Below are 19,711 nucleotides of genomic sequence, written 5' to 3' on the forward strand. Positions count from 1 at the left end.
TGGGAGATTTTCCTCTTAATTTACATTTTGATCTCCCTCCGAAAAACTAACTGAAACATCCCTGCCGGAGAGATTGCTTCCTCTCCCTCCTCCCAAACCATGTTTGGTGAAAAAAGTTTGAGTATATTGTCAAATTCCACTGGTTTTTATCCTTTCATATAATTTTAATTTATTACATGTATTCCGAAATGAAAATGTAAACTATTCACTTTTACCTGCTTCTAATTTTATATCCACAACTACCGGGTCTATACACATTCTTTTCCCTCGTTGTTCAGTTTCGCTACTTTACTGTGACAACTTGCAATTGTATCCCTATACTAGAGGTCTGCACGAGCCTAAATTTTTAGCCCGGGCCCGTCCCGGCCTGTGAATTTATAATTTGGGGCCCGACCCGAGTCCGAAATATGCTTTACTTTTTAGACCCGAGCTCGTGTGATACAGAAACTTCAACAATTAAAGGTTTAATTTTGATGTTTAAAAGCTTATGTCATTCAAAGCGAATAACGAAATAAATGGTATAATTTATACTTACTAACTGTATGAATTCTCTAAAAGAGTATGGTCATTTATATAAATTCCGTCTCCCTTAGCCTCGGTGCTTAATAGTGGGGCGTTAAACTAAATATTTCATTTCATTTCATTTACATACATTCTCTAAAATGAATACTCCAAATATTTAAAACAAACTGTTGATGATGTGTGCAAATTCCTATGCAAATGGATGTGTACTGAACTCACTCAGATAATCCTCAAAGCAGTCATTGTCAATTGCTGTGAAGAAAAAGAATGAATTCACACTCAGGCTGTTCAAACTTTCACTCACAGATAAGCTAAGCATGTTTATTTCTGGTACTTTTAGTTTTTCTCTCCACTACAAATTAGCTTTACTTTCAATTGTACAGTAATAATCAGATTTTTAGTGTGGACGTCTCAAGTTACAAATTTAGATGTGCTTTAAAAGTTATCCAGAAAGAATGGTCCGATAAATATCGTTGTACAGTGTATTTACGAAGTTAGGCCCGACAAATATGGGGGCTGTGTATTTAAAAATTTACGCGAGTCCGGCCCAAACCCGAAGTGATCTATGCTTTGTAAGCCAAGTCTCTGCAGACCTCTACCCTATACCCTCCAGTGAAATCAGATAACGACATTATACAAACCATGTATAACGAAGTCATCTATGAACATGCAAATGTCTTACGTTGTACAATCGGAAAGATTAAATAGGAGTATCTCAAGAAATATGTAATTGGTTTAGTTATGCATATTGATTTAATAATTTCTTCTTCTGATAATCATATTTGTGTGTGTGTTCGTGGGAAGTGAGTGGGGAGGCGTCATTGTCTTACTTTGAATTCCTGTACCTTCAGATCTCTGTATCCTGTTGGATCCTTTTACCCTGCCTCCTTCAATATCAATAAGCTAATTGGTGCACTGATTATAGGGATACTTCGGAAACTATCATATTTATAAGTGTACGAAACAATATACAAAATAATAAATGTGCTCTCTGTTTTTAGTTGCAAGAGGAACGTGTGAAAATGATGCAGAAAATAAGCGCAGCTGTGTTTAAAGAGCAAGCAAACCGGTTTGGGTTCTTGGAAAATTCTATAAAGAGAGCAGTAGAAGAGAAAGAAGCCAAGTAAGCATCAACATACGTCATTTTTAATAATAAAGCTGTTGAAAAATTAAGTTAGAAACTAAAAACTGCGTTGGGCCTAATACAGAGTGATATTTTTAATGTAAAATATTTTTGTAACATATATTGTAGTCGCAGCCTAATTCTTGATAAAGAAGCTTAATAGTTTTAGAAATTATGATTAATAAGATTGTTAGTTTTGAATTTTACCTTTAGTTTTTGAACATATCGTTACTGATGGTGTTTATACACAGTACACTTGTTCATGAGTGACATAATTCTTAATAGTGATTGTATCCTTAGATAGAATGTTCTTATTATTTCATCGGAAAATAGGGAATCTGTGTCCAATATTTCAGCAAGTTAATATGGCTGTCTTTGTGATAGTCAACAGCTCATTAAGGTCTACATTTTGTAGATTATAATTGGAAACAGTTAACAAAATATGTTAAGACGTTATTTGAAATACTGTCTGTATCTATCCGTGAACTATCCCTTGATAACTGTCCCACTGTACTACATTCAGTCCGTTTTTCGTGCTCCTATTTTTATATTTTCTGCCTGTAGTGTTAGTTTTTATTTTTAATGTTTCCTTCTACACTGTTTTTTGACACATTTTTCCTCCATAATTTTCTTATAATCTCTCATTATTAATATTAGTTTATATATATATATATAATATTTCCTATTATGGTAGATAGCCAACACGTAACTGCACTGGAGTACTGCTTCTTGTGAGATTAGCGAGGTCAACCAATGCCGAATCTAATCAGAGGAAAGATAGTTGACCTCTTGTACTCAATAGATGGTGTTGGCATTGCGGTGTTCACCTAGCATTCTGAGCACAACTGCAAACTCTTGTCTAGAAAGTCAGCATAAACGATGAGGGAAGCCAATGTACTGACCAGAAGCAAGATTCCCATAAGTTGGCTGGTAGGCTCTTGCCCCTTAAGAGCTCTTTCACCAGGAATTTAGTTTTCATGTAATTCATGTAAATACATACGTAAATAGCTCTAGTCATTGACTATTCCTTCTCCTACCTATAATTTTACGGACTACCTGTTCCATTTTTTGTCTAGTAAACTCTTTTTCATGTTCAACCGTCAAAACTATCGCGTCAACCCATTATGACGATCAACTGAACACTTCACAACTTCTCTGTTCTTCACTATTTTTTTCTCCTACTTCTTTCCCTTCTTATTTGATAAAGCATTTAGAGAAAGTGCTAATAATAGTTTTGTTTTGTGTGATAAATGTTTTTACTGTTTCTTTGTAAATATATATTACTACTATAATAAGTGGAACAGTGCATAAATTACTCTTAATTTGCTGGTGCGTTTAATCCTGATATAGCAATCCTGCATATTAAATGTTGTTGAATATTAATATTATTACAGGGACAAAGCTGCTATTGAAGAGAAAGAAAGAAAGCAAGCTGCACTTTTGGAAGAAATAAAAGCATCTCGAATGAAACAGTTGGAAGAAGCAGAGCAGAAGAGAAAAGACGAATTAGAAATGAAAAAATGGGAGACACTCCAAAGATATAAGAAAGATGAAGTCTACGCAGAAGCTGATCTACGCAAAATAGAAAAATACAGAGAAAGTCAACGAAAGTTTAAAGCAGAATTAGACAAACAATGTGTAAGCGTCATATTGATTTGTTTTATTTTAGACTCACATTGCATCTCTAACGTAATAGCTAAAGGCAAACTGCCATTTTAAATATAAGGTTATGAACTTAATTTGATCCATAATGCTGTTCGTAAACAAAACTTATTTTTTTCCATTGAAATTAATGCAAATACAATTAATCCGTTCTAGCCACAAAAATATCGTACTGTTACTATGTTAGATTTTCACATAATTGCTGCAACATATACTTCAGCCATTGAGCCATCTCTTTCTATTTACTAGATTAGTATTATTGGTTAGGCCTCATGACTTATGAACATCTTTATATAAAATAAGCTGTATACTCTGACATCAAACAGTTTATTATAATCGACATAAATCGACAAAAATTCAACGTATTCTTGCAAAGCATAACATATCTGCTTCCAGTATCTCCCCGAAAAGTATGGAAAGTCCCCCGAAGAGTCCAATATCTTCATGGATTTAAAAGTTATTTTGGTGATCCACTAAATAAGCAGGGAATTTATCGTACTCAATGCGAATGTGATTCTTCATATATAGGTCAAACGAAACGCAATATTAACACTCAAATTAAAGAACATATTAGACAACCAAAAAAGTTACAAGAAGAGGACATGTCGGGATTGGCACTTCCCTCAAAACAACATTTACACAATATAAAGCAGCTTAATGTGATAGGTTCAGCAAAAACAAACAAACAAGGAGATTAAAGAATCATTCTTTATTCACGAATATAAACGAACTTTAAATCTGGATTTTGGCAATATTGATAGAATCTGGTTATCTACCTTTGATGTATATTTTGGGTCTGGCAATAGTGACGTAACATAGACATCGTACTTCCTTCAACTCAGCTCATTCTTTCGCGCTGTGTTTTGCTCGTGGTATTTTTGACATCCTTCACATTATATTCATCTACGATCGTATTTTGTGGTATCTGTTCCTTTCTTCAAACCTTTTTTCTCTCATCCGTTTTTATCCTTGTTACCATTGAAGACGGAACTAGCTTGGTGTTCCGATACGAGTGGAGAGTGCTTAGTTTCTTCATTGGAGGATTTATTGGTAAGTAACCAATTTTTTTGCTAATCATCCTCTCATGCGCCTACATAAGAATTTTATTAGATCTTTCCTTTAGTAATTATGACAGCTGATATAAATAGAGTTACAAAATGTAAACACCTTAATAAATAATAATTTCAGTAGAAGCTACCAAAACTAAACATATCAACTACACATCATCCAGTGTCCTATATTTTCTTTTATTCCTGCTGTTTACATTCCAATAAGCACCCATTAACACATACTTATCTTCCAACACCTTTCCCTGGTCTCCACATAAGAAAAAAAAAATCGTACGTCCTTTCTTCCTTACCTCCTTCTTGGACTTATCAACCGTCGACCTTTTACTATTTCCATTCTTGTTCTGCGATTATCTTAATATTCATGTTTGAGTACGAAGTATCCATGGGACGCCACTCCCTATTTCTTTCAATGGGACACCACTTCTTATTTCTGAGAGGGCCGCGGTGGCTCAGTGGTAGAGCGTTCACCTCTGGTGCTTGGGGTCCCGGGTTCGATCCCAGCTCCCGCCAAGTAAACTTTGTGGTGGACAAACACCGTGTGCGTGGGTTTTCTCGGGGTTCTCCCGTTTCCTCCCACTATCTTCATTCCACCATTCCATTCATTACTCATCAGCACCGTCTCCTTTAGCCTAACCGGCATAACCGTGGGACGTAAAACTCAAAGATTTCATTTCATTTCATTTTTTTACTTCTTGTTTCTGCATGGGACGCCACTCTCGAGTTCAGGCTCTGGGATGCCACTCCCAATTTCAGGATCTATTTAAACATTTCAGCATCACGCCTCTTCTAACATCTAACACTAAGCTCCCAGAGCACCAAGCTCTCTTCTTTTTGAGCACAAAGCTCCCTTTGAAACTTTTTTAACATTAAGCTCCTGCTTAACACATAGTTCCACCAAGTTCCCGATAACATCTTATTATACTCTTCATGTGGCCAACCTAAACGTTCTTTATGCCTACTTTTGATTTTATTTAGGAGCCACATTTCCGTTTCTGTGGCAGTGTTACTATGTTAGATTTTCGTGTGATTACTGCAATATATATTTTAATCTTATCTTTCCACTTAGTAGGTTAGGCTTACTGGTTAGGCCTAATGACCCATGGACATATTCATATAAAATAAGCTATATATCCCAACACCAAAAAAATTATTATCAACTAGCATATATATTATTTGCTTCGCTGGGTTGAAATGAAAGTTTAAATGCGTAACTCCGTATCTCATGTGTTTAGTACCCATGAAATATGCTGTTTTCGTTTTTAATGGCATCGATTTAAACATCGGAAAGATCATTGCTCATCTCGGCGACCCCGAAAACTATGGATTCGACACTAATATTGATTATTTTCGATCATTTTATTATCTCCCCCTCTCCCAAGTTGCGGGGATGAATTTGGTTTTAAACGGGATCGGAAGTATCACTCTTCATCTCAGCGACCTTAACAACTACGGATCAGACACTAATATCGGCCATTTTTGAATATTTTTATATATCTCCCCCCCTCTTCCATGTTGGGGGCACGGCATCGGAATTATCACCGGTCATCTCAGCGATCCCGGAAACTATAGATTCGACACTAATATGGGTTATTTTTGATCAGTTTTATGTATTTCTCTTTCCCCCTCCCCCAAGATGCGTGCCTGAATTTGGATTTAAACAGCATCAGAAGTGTCACTGTTCACCTCGACGACCCCAAGAACTATAGATTCAACACTAATATCGGTATTTTCGACCATATAATTTCCCCCTCCCCATTGTTGCTGCCTTTGGCTTCGGAAGTGTTACCGTTCATCTCAGCGACCCCTAAAAAATGTGGATTCAGCACTAGTATCAGTCATTTTCGATCATTGTTAAATACCTCTTCCTCCCCCAAGTTGCGGGTTTGAATTTGAATTTAAACCGGACGAAAGTATCACTGTTCATCTAAGCGACCCAGAAAACTATAAATTCGACACTGGTAGTGGCCATTTTCGATCATTTTTATATATCCCTTTCTCCCCCTCCCCCAAGTGGCGGGGCTGATTTTGGATTTAAACCGGATCGGAAATGTTACTGTTCATCTGAATGATCCCGAAAACTATGGATTACACACTTATATGTGTCATTTTCGATCATTATTATATATATAAATAGCTCCACCTCCCCCTCCTCCGTGCTGCGGCACACGGCATCAGAATTGTCACTGTTAATCTCAGCTACTCCTAAAACTATGGATTCGACACTAATATTATCATTTTCGATCATTTTTAAAAGTTTATTCGCCTCCCCAACTATCAGGGCTGAACTTGGATTGAAACAGCATCAGAGGTGTCACTGTTTCACTCATCGATCCCGAAAACTATTGATTTAACAGTAATATCGGTCATTTTGACCATTTTTATATTTCTCTCCCCTCCTCCTCCCCTACATTGCATCGTCAAAGTGAATAACCTAAAGTAATCCCTGCCCCTAAACTATGTATGTTAAAAATTTGATTGAGATCGGTCGGGAGGTTCAAGAGTGATGAAGTCACAAAGGTAGTCATTTTTTTTTTTACATATATCTCCCCTCTCCCTCCTCTAGGTTGGTTCGACAAAGTAAAATGATAAAAAACACCCAAGGCCCGATCCTTATATATGTTGAAAATTTAATCGAGATTGGTTGGGCGGTTCAAAAGTTATTAGGTTTTAATAGTTTTTATTTATACATCCCCTTCCCCTCCCCTCCCCTAGGATCTACCGTTAAAGTGAAATTACTAAAATGTTTCCAGATCCGAACCTCATGTATCTTGAAAATTTGATTGAGGTCAGTCGGATAATTCAAGAGTTATTAAGTTACAAAAATAGTCTCTTTCAGTCTTATATAAATTAATTTATATATATATCCCCTTCCTTCTCCTCCCCTACGTTGCTCCGTCAAATTTAAATCATAAAAAACGATCCCAGGCCTGAACCTCATCTATTTGAAAATTTGATCAAGATTGGTCGAGTGGTTCAGGAGTTATTAAGTTTTATTTATTTTTTATACCCTCTATTCCTCCCTTTATTTTTTATATCCCCTATCCCCCCACCCATCACTTCTACCATCAAAGTGAATAGCCTAAAACCAGCCCAGCCTCGAACCTCATCCATGTCAAATTTGATCGAGATCGGCCGGGCGGTTCAGGAGATTTAGAGTCACAAACATAGTGATTTTCAATTTTGTATATATATATATATATATATATATATAGATTGGTAAATACAAGGTCTGTACTTTAATACTAATAATAATTTCACAAGGAAGCTGATATAAATAGAACTATAGAATGTAAACGTCACAGCAAACAATACTTCCAATAAAAGCTACCAAAACTGAACATACCAATCACACATCATCTATTGTCCTTTATCTTTTATTTTTGCTGTTTGCATTGTCATAAGCCGTTGCACATTAACGCAAACTTATCTCCCAACGGGCACTGAAGGTATTCTTTTACATCTTTAAGTCTTTTCTGTGATTTGAAAAATACACAATAAAAATAACATTACCCTTTTAAAAGACAAATAAGTAACAGTAAATTAAAGAAAACAGTGGCGAGTAGAATAATGGATACACGCATATAGTGCAATCGTACCTTGAAATATTGTTCATAAACCGAACGAAAAATTGTTCACAAAACTAGTTCAAAAACTAATTTGTTCGCGACCGAGGTGTTCGTAATCCACGGGTCCACTGTATTATCCAGGTTTGGATATAATTATCTGCTATAAGATACTATAGGATACATACAGTGAGTGCTCCCTGAATTTCGACCATCCGATCACACAAGAAAGTGTGGCCAGCAGCCGAGCTGATTATATGGCCATCCCCACTGGCAATATTGCAGAGAAAGAACACACTTGAGGCTACATGTTGGCAGGCAACACACTGTTATAATGGGAGGTGGGCAGGATTTATTCACATTCCAGTAGGGCATGATTGTGGATACTCGGCCAGTACAGGGGTGGACTGACCATAATAAGGTACCGGCCCGATGGCCGCTGCGCCCTCCTCACATCAGTGCCCTTGCGCCCTCCTCGGGAGAGGCTAAGACCCGTCTTAGCCTCGTGAAGGCGCACAGTTTCCTCTCTGAACACATTTTTTTTTTAAAAAAAGCAAAGCTACATAATTATTTTATAAATTCGCTAGCGTTTGGCCAGCTAGGGCTCCACCCCAGACCCCGGTATTTGCTCGGCCTGCGGCCTCGCTCTTTCTGTTTTCGGCGTGGGAATGCTATTAATGATATTAGATTTACCCCTAAATATATAGATTTGACTCTAATATCGGTCATTTTGAACGATTTTTACATATCACCCTTACAACCCCATGCTCCGCCCAAAATCCCAGTATTTGCTCGGCCTGCGGCCTCGCTCTTTCTGTTTTTGGCTTTGGGAATGTTATTATAATGATCTTAGGGACCCTGAAATTTATAGATTTGACTCTAATATCGGTCATTTTGGATGATTTTTATATATCAACCCTCCCACCCCTACTGCTCCGCACCCAGATCCCGTCTTTACTCGGCCTACGGCCTTGCCCTTTCTGTTTTAGGTTTTGGTGGTACAGTCACGAACATTAATAAATGGAGGCTGAAGTCATTATTTTTTATGGCTCCAACCTCCATTTATTAATGTTCGTGACTGTACCATTAATGATCTCAGCGACTTCGAAATATGTTGATTTGACTCTAACTCGGTCATTTTGGATCATTTTTACATATCTCTCTCCTTCCCACTCCCGCCGTTAGAGGCGCTAGTGGCGTTACATAAAAACAAGACTCCGTTCAAGACTTACAGATGAACATCTGGAATCGTTGTTCTTGATGAACTCAGAAAGAGGAGCAAAATAGACATAAATCTTATTATTGGCAAAATGTGTGAAAAAAACAAGGAAATGCGAAAGCTGCTTCAAGCATAAAGCAATGACTTTACTTTCATTTTTCAGTTTTGTTTTTGAATTTCTTTTTTCGCTAGGTAGGTATATAATTCTAAATTTACTTTTGTTAATTTGTAGTAAATGTTGCATGTATACTTTTTATTAACGGTTTTAAAAATAGATGAAAAATAAGTTAATGTTATGATGAACATAAGTTTAAAAGGACAGAAGTATGAAAAATAGCAACTCAAATCTTCAGTTATAATTAGGCTGTTAACAAATGTAGCCGAAGAATTTAAACAACTGGTGTGATTTTTGTAGTCTCAGTTAAACTGTGCAGATTTATGTAGGCCTAATATACGAGGCGTGTTTTTTTAAGTAAGGCCGTTTGAACATAAGTACACAACGAAAGGTTATTTCAAAAAAGTAAATGTATTTTCAAAAAGTACATACTTTACTCTATTTTTCGACATAGTTGTCAAGTTTGTTTAAACTCTTATCATACCTCTCAACCAATTTCAAAATACCCTCTTCATAAAAACTTGCTGCCTGCTCCGATAACCAAGAGTTCACTGCCGTTTTCACATCGTCGTCTTCATTGTAACGGTTGCCACTGAGGTGTTGTTTGAGGTGGAGGAACAGATGGTAATCTCTCGGCGCAAGATCAGGACTGTAGAGTGGGTGGTCTAAAACTTCCCAGCCAAAACTGTCAAACAAATCGCGGGTCTGACCTGCAGTCTGAGGTCTTGCATTGTCATGGAGAAGAACAATGCCCTTTGTCGGCATGCCGCGTCGTTAGTTTTGGATCGCTCTGCGTAGTTTTGACAGGGTTTGGCAGTATGCTTCTGCATTGATAGTGGTTCCTCGTTGCATGAAGTCGACCAACAAAACACCATGCCTATCCCAAAATACCGACGCCATGATTTTGCCCTGGGACAGAGTCTGTTTGGCCTTCATCTTTACAGGCGAGTGTGTGTGTCTCCATTCCATGCTCTGTTGCTTCGATTCGGGCGTGATATGCGAAACCCATGTTTCGTCTCCAGTTACGATCTGACTCAAGAAGCCGTCATCTTCTTCGTGATAACGAGTCAAGAACTTCATGGCACACTCAAATCTTTGGTTTTTGTGGTTCTGTTTAGGAGTTTCGGGACCCAACGGGAGCACAGTTTCCTAAACTTTATGTGTTCAGAAACAATTTTGTAAAGCACTGATCTCGACACGTCAGGAAATTCGTTTGAGAGACCTGTTATTGTGAAGCGCCTGTTCTCACGAACCCTCGCTTCAACTGAAGCCACCAAATAGTCTGTAATCGAAGAAGGGCGACCGGAGCGGTCCTCATCATGGACGTTGTCACGGCCATTTTTGAATTCTTTTACCCACTTACGCACTTTGCTTGCACTCATAACAGTATCACCGTACACTTCGCAAATCTTTCGATGAATTTCTGCAGCAGACAGGTTACTTGCTGACAAAACCCGTATCACTGAGCGAACCTCACACGCGGCGGGTGACTAGATAGTCTTAAACATTGTGAAAGCACAGAACACAACCGTACAGGTCAGCTACAGAGTTGAAACTGAGCACAGTTGTTCCCGAGGCATGCCGGTACACGACGCACACGCTAGTTGCGATATGCGTGCGAACTACTAGTGTCTACAACAAAACGGACCTTACTTAAAAAACACGCCTGATATTTAGTACTCAAAGTCTCTTTGTTTATGAAAATATTGAATTTGTATAATTCTATCGTGATTAACTGCAATAGCCAGTTAATCTTTTGTTGTTTTTTGTGTACTAATTTTCCGAGGGAAGCCCCCCGGCACTTTCTTTTATTAGGAGAGGGTATTCCATACAAGCGAAAGCCTCAGATGGACGGCGCCCTCCCAGAGTATGTGACCGCGCCCTTTTTATATAGCCAGTCCACCCCTGGGCCAGTAGGTGCATCAATAACCCAGATAGCAACACTTGTAGGATGCGCCCGTTCCTGTGTAGTGAAGGGTACAAGAAGTGGGAAGCAAATGGAGTAATGGTCTGTAAGAGACGGCACTGCAGGAGCGCACGGAAGTTCAAAACATGGAACGAACGTCGCGTCAAACAGCTTGTGACAGCCAAACGAACCATCAGTGTCCGGAAATTACGTGACCAATATAATGGTGGATGCACAACACCTATATCCCACGCAACTATACAGCGTACACTGACACGCATGAAATTCCACAGCAGACGACCCACTCCTTACGACTCATCACCCCAACTTCGTCGCGCTTGGGCACAAGAACAGGCTAATTGGACCGTGGATGATTGGAAAAGGGTGCGTTGGTCCGATAAATCACAGTTCGTGCTACTCCTCTTGGACGAGCGTGTGCATATGTGGCGCCAAAAGCACGAAGCTGTGGATCCCTCATGCATGGTGCATGGTGTAGAGGCAGCTGGGGGAGGCTGTATGGTTTGTGGATGCTTCTGTTGGTATGGACTGGGACCGTTGGAGTGCATGAACTAAAGCGAGACATCCATTGCATACTTGAAGGTGTTAGAGAATCACGTAAACTACAATGCAACACTTATACCCACACGAAAACGGCATTTTCCAGGACGACAATGCACGATGCTACCAAGTCAGTATTATACTTGCTTGACTTAAGGAACATTCCATGGAACTGTAGCATATGAATTGGCCCCCTGACTCACCGGATCTTAATCCTGTAGAACATTTATGAAATGTTGTGGAACAAATTTTTTCGCACCATGACTCGTGTACCGACATCTGTGAGCTCATTGTAGGATGCCATCAGGAATATATGGTGTCAGATTCCCGTGGAAGCATATTAGCAACTACCAGAATCATGCCACACCATGTCCAGGCAGTTCTCTGAGCAAAAGGTGGACCAACAAAGTATTAAGTAGGTGGCCACAATTCAGTGAGCACTCAGTGTAATTGAAATATAAAATTCTTTATAATTACAAATAAAACGTAAGGAACCCTATGTAATACATATATATTATAAATTACTAATCTTCTTAATATTCCTATGTAGTAACAAAGGGAAGTTAAGAATTTCTATATATAAAATTATAACTTCGTATTTCAAATTGATTTCCTTAAACTGTTTCAGTGTGCCATGTGGACAGCTTCTTAAAATTGATAAACTGGACACATTGTTATATTGTAAAGTTTCCGGGGATTAATGTTCCGCTGATTCTTCTAGGATAGTTTGTAGCAAGGAAAAACCAAATACTATGTCCGTTTTAGCAATTTTTAAGAAGTTACTGAAGAAAGTGACCGAGCACACTGAAAAAAGTCTAAAGAAAAATTAAATGGAATCTTTGAGTTTTACGTCCCAAAAGTCTAAAGAAATCACATAACTTGAGATACAAGGTAAGAACTTAATATTTAAATATAATTACTTACAAGGGCAGTAGGTGAGTCGAACTAATGCTTGCAGTCAATAGAACTAATACATATTGTAAAAGAAAGAAAAAAAGAAAAAAAAATCTTGATTGTTTTTTAAAAAATCGCTATCAAGCATTTTTCTTTCCTTGTGAGTCCCTCCATGAGAACCGGCTATTGGGTTTTTGTGACAGGGATATAGCTTTGCCGCTGATGTACTCACTCATACTAGAGACCGGATATTTAGGCATTAAAAACCTGGAAAATAGGCAGGCAAATAGACACTAAAATGGAACTCGAAATAATGAAGATAAATACCCAGTACAATTAAAAAATAAATTCAAGTCATAGACGATGTTCAAAGAATATAGAAACATACCTGTTTGTTAATATCTTCTTTTACTGTATATATAAAAACGAAGCTTGGCGTATATTCCATATATATTTCGTAAATACATTCTCTACAGCACTTTATCACTACACATAACAGTCCAAGTTTTATACACTTTATCAGTACACACATACCAGTCCAAAGTTATACAGCACTTTATCAGTACACATAGCAGTCCAAAGTTATACAACACTATCAGTACACATAGCAGTCCAAAGTTTTGCGACATCTTTTCATTAAAAACAGCACTTATATTTCTCGAAAGAGGCAAAACCCCTTCTTGAAATACAAATTATATATTTTTCCCAATAAAGTCTTATTTTGAAGAAAATGCGTAGAATAGGCAGCATTAGGCATTAAAGCAATTATTTAGGCAGGAATGGGCGAAATTGGCAAAATAGGCTAAATAAAATTAGCTTAAATTGAAACTCTAACCCTCCACATATAAACTTTAAAACGTTATTTTTGATCATATCTTTAATATTAAAGAATAGGCATTTTGCCTAACATCCGGTCTCTACTCATTACATACCCCAATCAATTATAAAATAAAAATACTTAATCTAATTTTCACTCTTACATCATTACTATAATTTTCACAATTCCACTTTCAGGAGCAAAATGCAGAGCGTAGACTAAAGGAGGCACGAAATTTCGACTTCGTCAACTACCAGGTGCAAAAGCTGGAGGAACTGGATAAATTTGTTTTGGATTACGCTGAGAAATTAGCTGAGGAAGAGGAAAAGAAAGGAAGGAACCCAGCTCTAATAAAGAGAGCACACGACGTAAGTAGTCATGTTCTTTGATTTTCAAGATATGCAGTAACAATAACTAACTAACTCTATGGTCTATAGATTCGGAGTTTCAATGCCGCGTTCACAAAAGCTCTCCACTGAATTCTACCCTTAACCAACTGGATCCAGTTTCTACTTTGTATTCCTATTTCTGCGAGATCCATCTTAATATTGTCCTCCCATCCGCGCTTAGATCTTCCTAATGGTCGTTTTCCGATTGGTCTTCCAGTTAAGACTTTGAAAACGTTCCTACTTTCTTCCATTCTGGGTATATGACCTGCCCACCTAAGCCTCCTAGACTTGATGACTTTAACAATTTTTGGTAAATCGTATAAATTATGTAGTTCCTCGATATAAAGTTTCCGCCATTCTCCTGTTACCACGGCATGGTGCGTCCTCAGGTTGCGGATCGAGGAGAAGGCCTCTAGATATAGAGGTTAGCTGCGAATATATTGAATAAGCAGTCGCGGACAGACGACAAGGAGCGGTCCTCCAGCTTGGAGGTTTGGGTGAGGCTAACAACCTCATCCTGTAAAAAAAGGCACTTGTTCAGAAACATTTACAGAAGCCTCGGACCAGGACTGATAACTTAGCACGACCTCAGCAAAAGAAAATGGAAGAGATTTGGAACATGCAGTAACAATATGCTCACGTAAGATTTTTTAAACAATCCTTTTCTAACAGGATAGAGGATACGAATCTGCAAAATTATTGTATGTTGATTATATGAAGGTGTGCTATATTTGTTATGGAAACTATGTAGTTTATATGTGAAATTTACCATTTTCTCTCTTCTATTTTTCTAATTCGTAGGTGGCTAAAAGTAGAACGTATTGAAATTGTAGAAGTAGGCGATTCTGCATTGAATTCTGTTTTCTTGTTCTTCCTTATTTCGTGTTATCAAAAGTTATGACTTCACTTCCTTCCATTTACAATTGATCTAAAGAGGTAAATAAAATATTAATGCAGATTTCCATCCGCCGAAAAGCACTAAAAAGCCATGTCTTCAGTTGTCTAACCAGATTTTCAGTAAATGATGAATAGTTTCTTCAGATTTTCCGTAGTTTTGTTCTCTCTATTTTGTAGCAATAATTTATGATCAGGAAGATCTTTCTACGATGTAAGCCATGTTATGGTTTTGCACAGAAAATAGCAGAATATCTTCACTAGGGTTTTGAATATGTATAAGGATATCTCAGCCATAGCCACCAAAATAACTACTGTGAGTTCAATGGAACTTAATTTGAGTCTCACTGAAAAAAAAAAAAAAATAGTTCTTTCCCTTTGTCCCTTTTCTCTAAATAGAAATTCTGCAATTTTATTAGCCTATAACAGAAAACAAAATGTCCAAACATGAGAGATTACCAATATATAGATCTCGACTGATATAAGTGAGTATAAACTCTCATACATAGTTTTCGAGAAAATTCTCACAGAGCTTTTTAATTATGACATTATCAATATAGAAGATGAAATAACAGAGGAGACAGTTGGAAAGGGAGTTCGACAAGGATACTGTCTCTCGCCTACATTATTTAATATCTATCTAGGGGAGATAGTGGAAAAGAGCCTACAAAATATAAAGACGGGATTTCAGTAGGAGGTAGAATGATTAGGTGTATACGGTTTGCAGATGATATGACGCTTGTTGCAGAATCTGAATAGAAGACTTGAAGAAGGGCTGAGAAGAATATGGGATGAAAATAAATGTTAGAAAGACAAAAGCCTGGTGATTGGAACGAAGGAATCGGTGTCAAATATAGAAATAGTAGGAGAGAAAATTGAACAGGTGAGTAGTTTTCGATACCTGGGTAGTATTATTAGTGATGATAATAAGTGAAATAAAAGCAAGGATAGGAATGGCCAAAGATGCCTTTAGGATAACGCAAATACTATTTTGTGGAACCTTGAACAAAGATTGAGAAAAAAAATCGTGAAGTGCTTCGAGTGGAGTGTCGTGCTGTATGGTTCAGAAATACGGACATTACGAAAAAATTATGAAAAATGACTGGAAGCTTTCGAAAGGTGGGTCTTTAGAAGAATGCAGAAAATTAGCTGGGTCGAGCGGAAAACGAATGAGAGAGTTAGAAATGGTTAGGGAGAAAAGAACAATTTTGGATGTTATTAAGAAGAGGAAGAGAAACTGGTTAGGACATTGGCTAAGAAGGAACTGTATCATGAGGAACGTTTAAGAAGGTATGGTGGCAGGAAAGAGAGGGAGGGGCCGAAGGAGACTATAATTAATAGACAATATCAAAACAGAGAAATGGTACCTGAAGAAGAAGAAGAGGTTAGTGGAAGACCGTGGAGAATGAAAGCTTCTCAGTTGCAGAAAATGACCTGCCAATAATGGCATAATAATAATAATAATAATAATAATAATAATAATAATAATAATAATAATAATAATAATAATAATAATAATAATAATAATAATAATAATGATTATGATGATGATGATGATGAAGAAGAAGAAGAAGAAGAAAAATATAACAGCACTGATGGTTCATGAGATATAGCCCAAAATTATGATTAACTCTTCAACTTTAACTGTAACATTGTTAACGGTGAGAAATATTTAATCGTTGGATGGCACAAAGTTAAACAAAATGACGTGCCTGATGGCAAATTGACTTGCGTAGTTTTCGAGAAAATGAATTTTTATGACGCTAAAAGGTTATGTCGTTCGTTGCCAGTAGAACTTCTAGTTTTTATTCTGCTGGAACTGATTGTCTACTTATCTACTGTATACGTAAAAGAAAATGCGTTCCTAAATGGCAGATTTTTTTCTGTTGTCTTCTCCTAACATTGACACACAAATACTCCTGAAGTGTCCCTTTTCAGCATCAAGGCTATGATGGAATGAGAACCACCATAATGCGTTTAAATGTAAAGGATTTCCGACCGCGAATTGAACCCAGGACTTCGTGCACCAATGGCAAACGCACGCCACTATACTAACAGGGAGGACTGCAAATACTACTTGGAACTAACTAACTAACTAACTAACTCTATGGCCTATGGAACCCGGAGGTTCAATGCCGCGTTCACAAAAGCTCTCCACTGACTTCTATCCTTAGCCAATTGGATCCAGTTTCTACTTTGTATTCCAATCTCTGCGAGATCCATCTTAATATTGTCCTCCCATCTGCGCCTAGGTCTTCCTAATGGTCGTCTTCCGATTGGTCTTCCAGTCAAGACTTTGAAAGCGTTTCTACTTTCTTCCATTCTAGCTACATGACCCGCCCACCTAAGCCTTCTAGACTTGACGACCCTAACAGTGTTGGGTAAACCATATAACTTATGTAGTTCCTCATTATGAAGTTTCCGCCATTCCCCATTCCCGTTCCTCTTGGGTCCGAATATTCGTCTCAGGATCTTGTTCTCAAATACTTTGTCTATGTTCTTCCCTACTACTACTTGGAACTGTAGTAATAAATGGACGTTCATTTTAAATGTTAAATAAATTGGATAAATTGTTGAGGTTGCGTCATCAATGTTCGGTAGCATTTTATGGTTTCAAGCTCTACTGCTTTTAGTTTTTTCAATGAAGCTTTCCTTTTTAAGAGATGATGAGAACAGAAGACATATAAATTAAAAATACAGTACACGTAATTTCGCGGAAAAAATCATGGATATCCCTGTAGTTATCTTTTCGTATTTAATTTGATGAAGACCGTTGTGTTAGCATGAACATTAGAGATATAACCATGCTACAGTAAATTAATTCATAAGTAAGTTTTTATGAAAAGAATATTGTACTTAGATTTCCCAATTTAGAGCAATTAAGAACAAGAAATTAATTGGATGAAAAAGATGTGTACGAAAACAAACGCCAAATCTACTCCATCAAATTGCTACAAAAACCAAAATAAAAAATAGAAAGATCAACTTTCGATACGTGTTTAGTCAAAACTGTATATAATATTAATAAAAACGGATTAGGGAAGTCTATAATTAAAACTTCCTGATATTATTATAACTCAGAAGGGTTGTGTATGGTCAGATAATATGTGTTCAAGTGACTGATGCGCTGTCAATGTATCTGTTCCCAATGCGTTTAATTAAGGACACTCACTAACCAACACAGAAAGTTGTGTGTCACTATCGGAAATTGATACCTATTCATTCCGTATAGAAGCTATATGGCGTCAGCCGCGAATTTTCTACTAGACGTCGTATGCTAGTACACAGACACACACATATAAGAAAAAAGGAATCATTCCAATTTGAATCTGAAAGCTGAAACAGGAGAGTGACATATATTCTTGAGTTTTCAATAAAAGGTTGAATTCCCCCATTGAAGTAGGTAGTTGATTGCAATCGAGAAATTATCTTCTAACCTGTCTGTGCGTGTTCTATTTGCTTCCGCATCTTTCCTCTGCTCACAGAAATGTTATAATTTCTTTTATTTATTAAAATAGAATAATCGTTGTTTGTGTGTCATGTTTAAAATGTTCAGATGTAGTCAACTAAATTTTATATTACTGTTATGAATATTTTTCCCGTGATAACGAATTAAAGAAATGAATTATGTTGGTAGATGTGACTTCCTAAACTCTGATGACATGCGTCTGTCTTAATAATGGAAGTAACCCCTTATAGTATCATTGTTTCTGTGCCTGATAATTGATTCAGAGTTGTATACCCTTGTTCATGAGTTTTCTTTGTTTCCAATGCAGGAACATGCTAAATTGGCTGAGCGTTTTAAGCCGTCTGCGCTGTTGCCAGTGTTTCATGAACATGTTGTTGATGAAGAAGAGCGTGAAAGGCAAAAGCAGCACAGAGAAAAGATGCTGACAAAGTATAAGATGGTTGGAGACCCTAAAACTAAGTGGATTTGTCCTTGCAAAAGGGACAAGCAAATGGCTGTAAAAGGAAGTTAGATTTACTTTAAGTGTCGCTCTTGTTGTGATATCATTCTAAGTTATTAGACTGAACAAAATATTTTAATTATAAGCATATGTGAAATTTTCTCGTTTATAAGTGATGTAAGTAACATAACATCTTGTACAAAATAGAAGAAATTGTGTAGCTGTACCATGAATTTGTTGTAATGAAAGTTTTTATATTATTTATTAAAAAACACATTTACTCTTTTTATAATAATGAAATTGAAATAAATATTATATTTTCCACAAGTTGCATGAGAGTTTGAGATTGTTTTTAATATTGTTGGTAGAACGTTTTATATGAAAGTAAAAGAAAAATTGTATAGACTAATCTAAGAAAGAAAGAAGAAAAGGCATATTAATGCTGCCTTGTGAATATTCGTATCATTTTCTAGAAGTTTATAACTAGGTGCAGGTGCGGTACATTCTCCATTAGAAGACGGTAAAATAAATGAATAAACTTTCGATGCAATGTAATTAACGCATACTGTTAAATAATTACTAACTTACCAGAAAATACATAAGTATCATTAGGCCTAGCTTTGTATTTTGGCTTCAATCAGTAAATATAAAGCGAATTGATGCACTTTATTTCAGTCAGTTTTGACAACAGCTTCCGTCAATTTCTTGCTAAATCTCCTTATATTCCATAATTGTGTGTTGTTCTGTGTATTATAATAGCGAATTGGGACTGGTTATAGATTTGCGTCACCAGAAGATTACAAGTTCACAGTTAAACCTGGTAACATTGACGCATGAAACTTGTCTTCACGAATATCTGGCTGCTGTTCACATCGTAAATTACAAGATTTTAATTTGTTGTTTCAGCACTTTTTTATTATAATCTAGAAATCAGTATTTACTATAATTAATCATTAATAATTTATCATCTAGTAAGGGCATTAGTTGTTAGTACATTAAAGAAGCATTCGTCGAAAAGCTGTCTGTACATGTTTTTAAAGGTTACCATTCATAATCAGGAACAAGTGTCAA

General features: G+C 36.9%; 1 protein-coding gene across 1 annotated transcript in view; it reads left to right on the plus strand.

Annotated features, from left to right (window-relative positions):
• LOC145668684 (uncharacterized) overlaps window positions 1-18,967 on the plus strand; it is a 52,668-nt gene extending 33,701 nt beyond the window's left edge. Inside the window, exons 6-9 of the mRNA XM_081736753.1 lie at window positions 1,524-1,645; window positions 3,040-3,283; window positions 13,647-13,817; window positions 18,509-18,967. Of these exons, the coding sequence (XP_081592879.1) occupies window positions 1,524-1,645; window positions 3,040-3,283; window positions 13,647-13,817; window positions 18,509-18,712 (741 nt within the window). The 3' untranslated portion in view covers window positions 18,713-18,967. The remainder of the gene's footprint in view (window positions 1-1,523; window positions 1,646-3,039; window positions 3,284-13,646; window positions 13,818-18,508) is intronic.
• The last annotated feature ends 744 nt before the right edge of the window (window positions 18,968-19,711 follow it).

Source organism: Thermobia domestica, chromosome 13 (assembly GCF_964235325.1).
Source record: "Thermobia domestica chromosome 13, izTheDome1.hap1.1, whole genome shotgun sequence".
Taxonomy (NCBI): Eukaryota; Metazoa; Arthropoda; class Insecta; order Zygentoma; family Lepismatidae; genus Thermobia; species Thermobia domestica.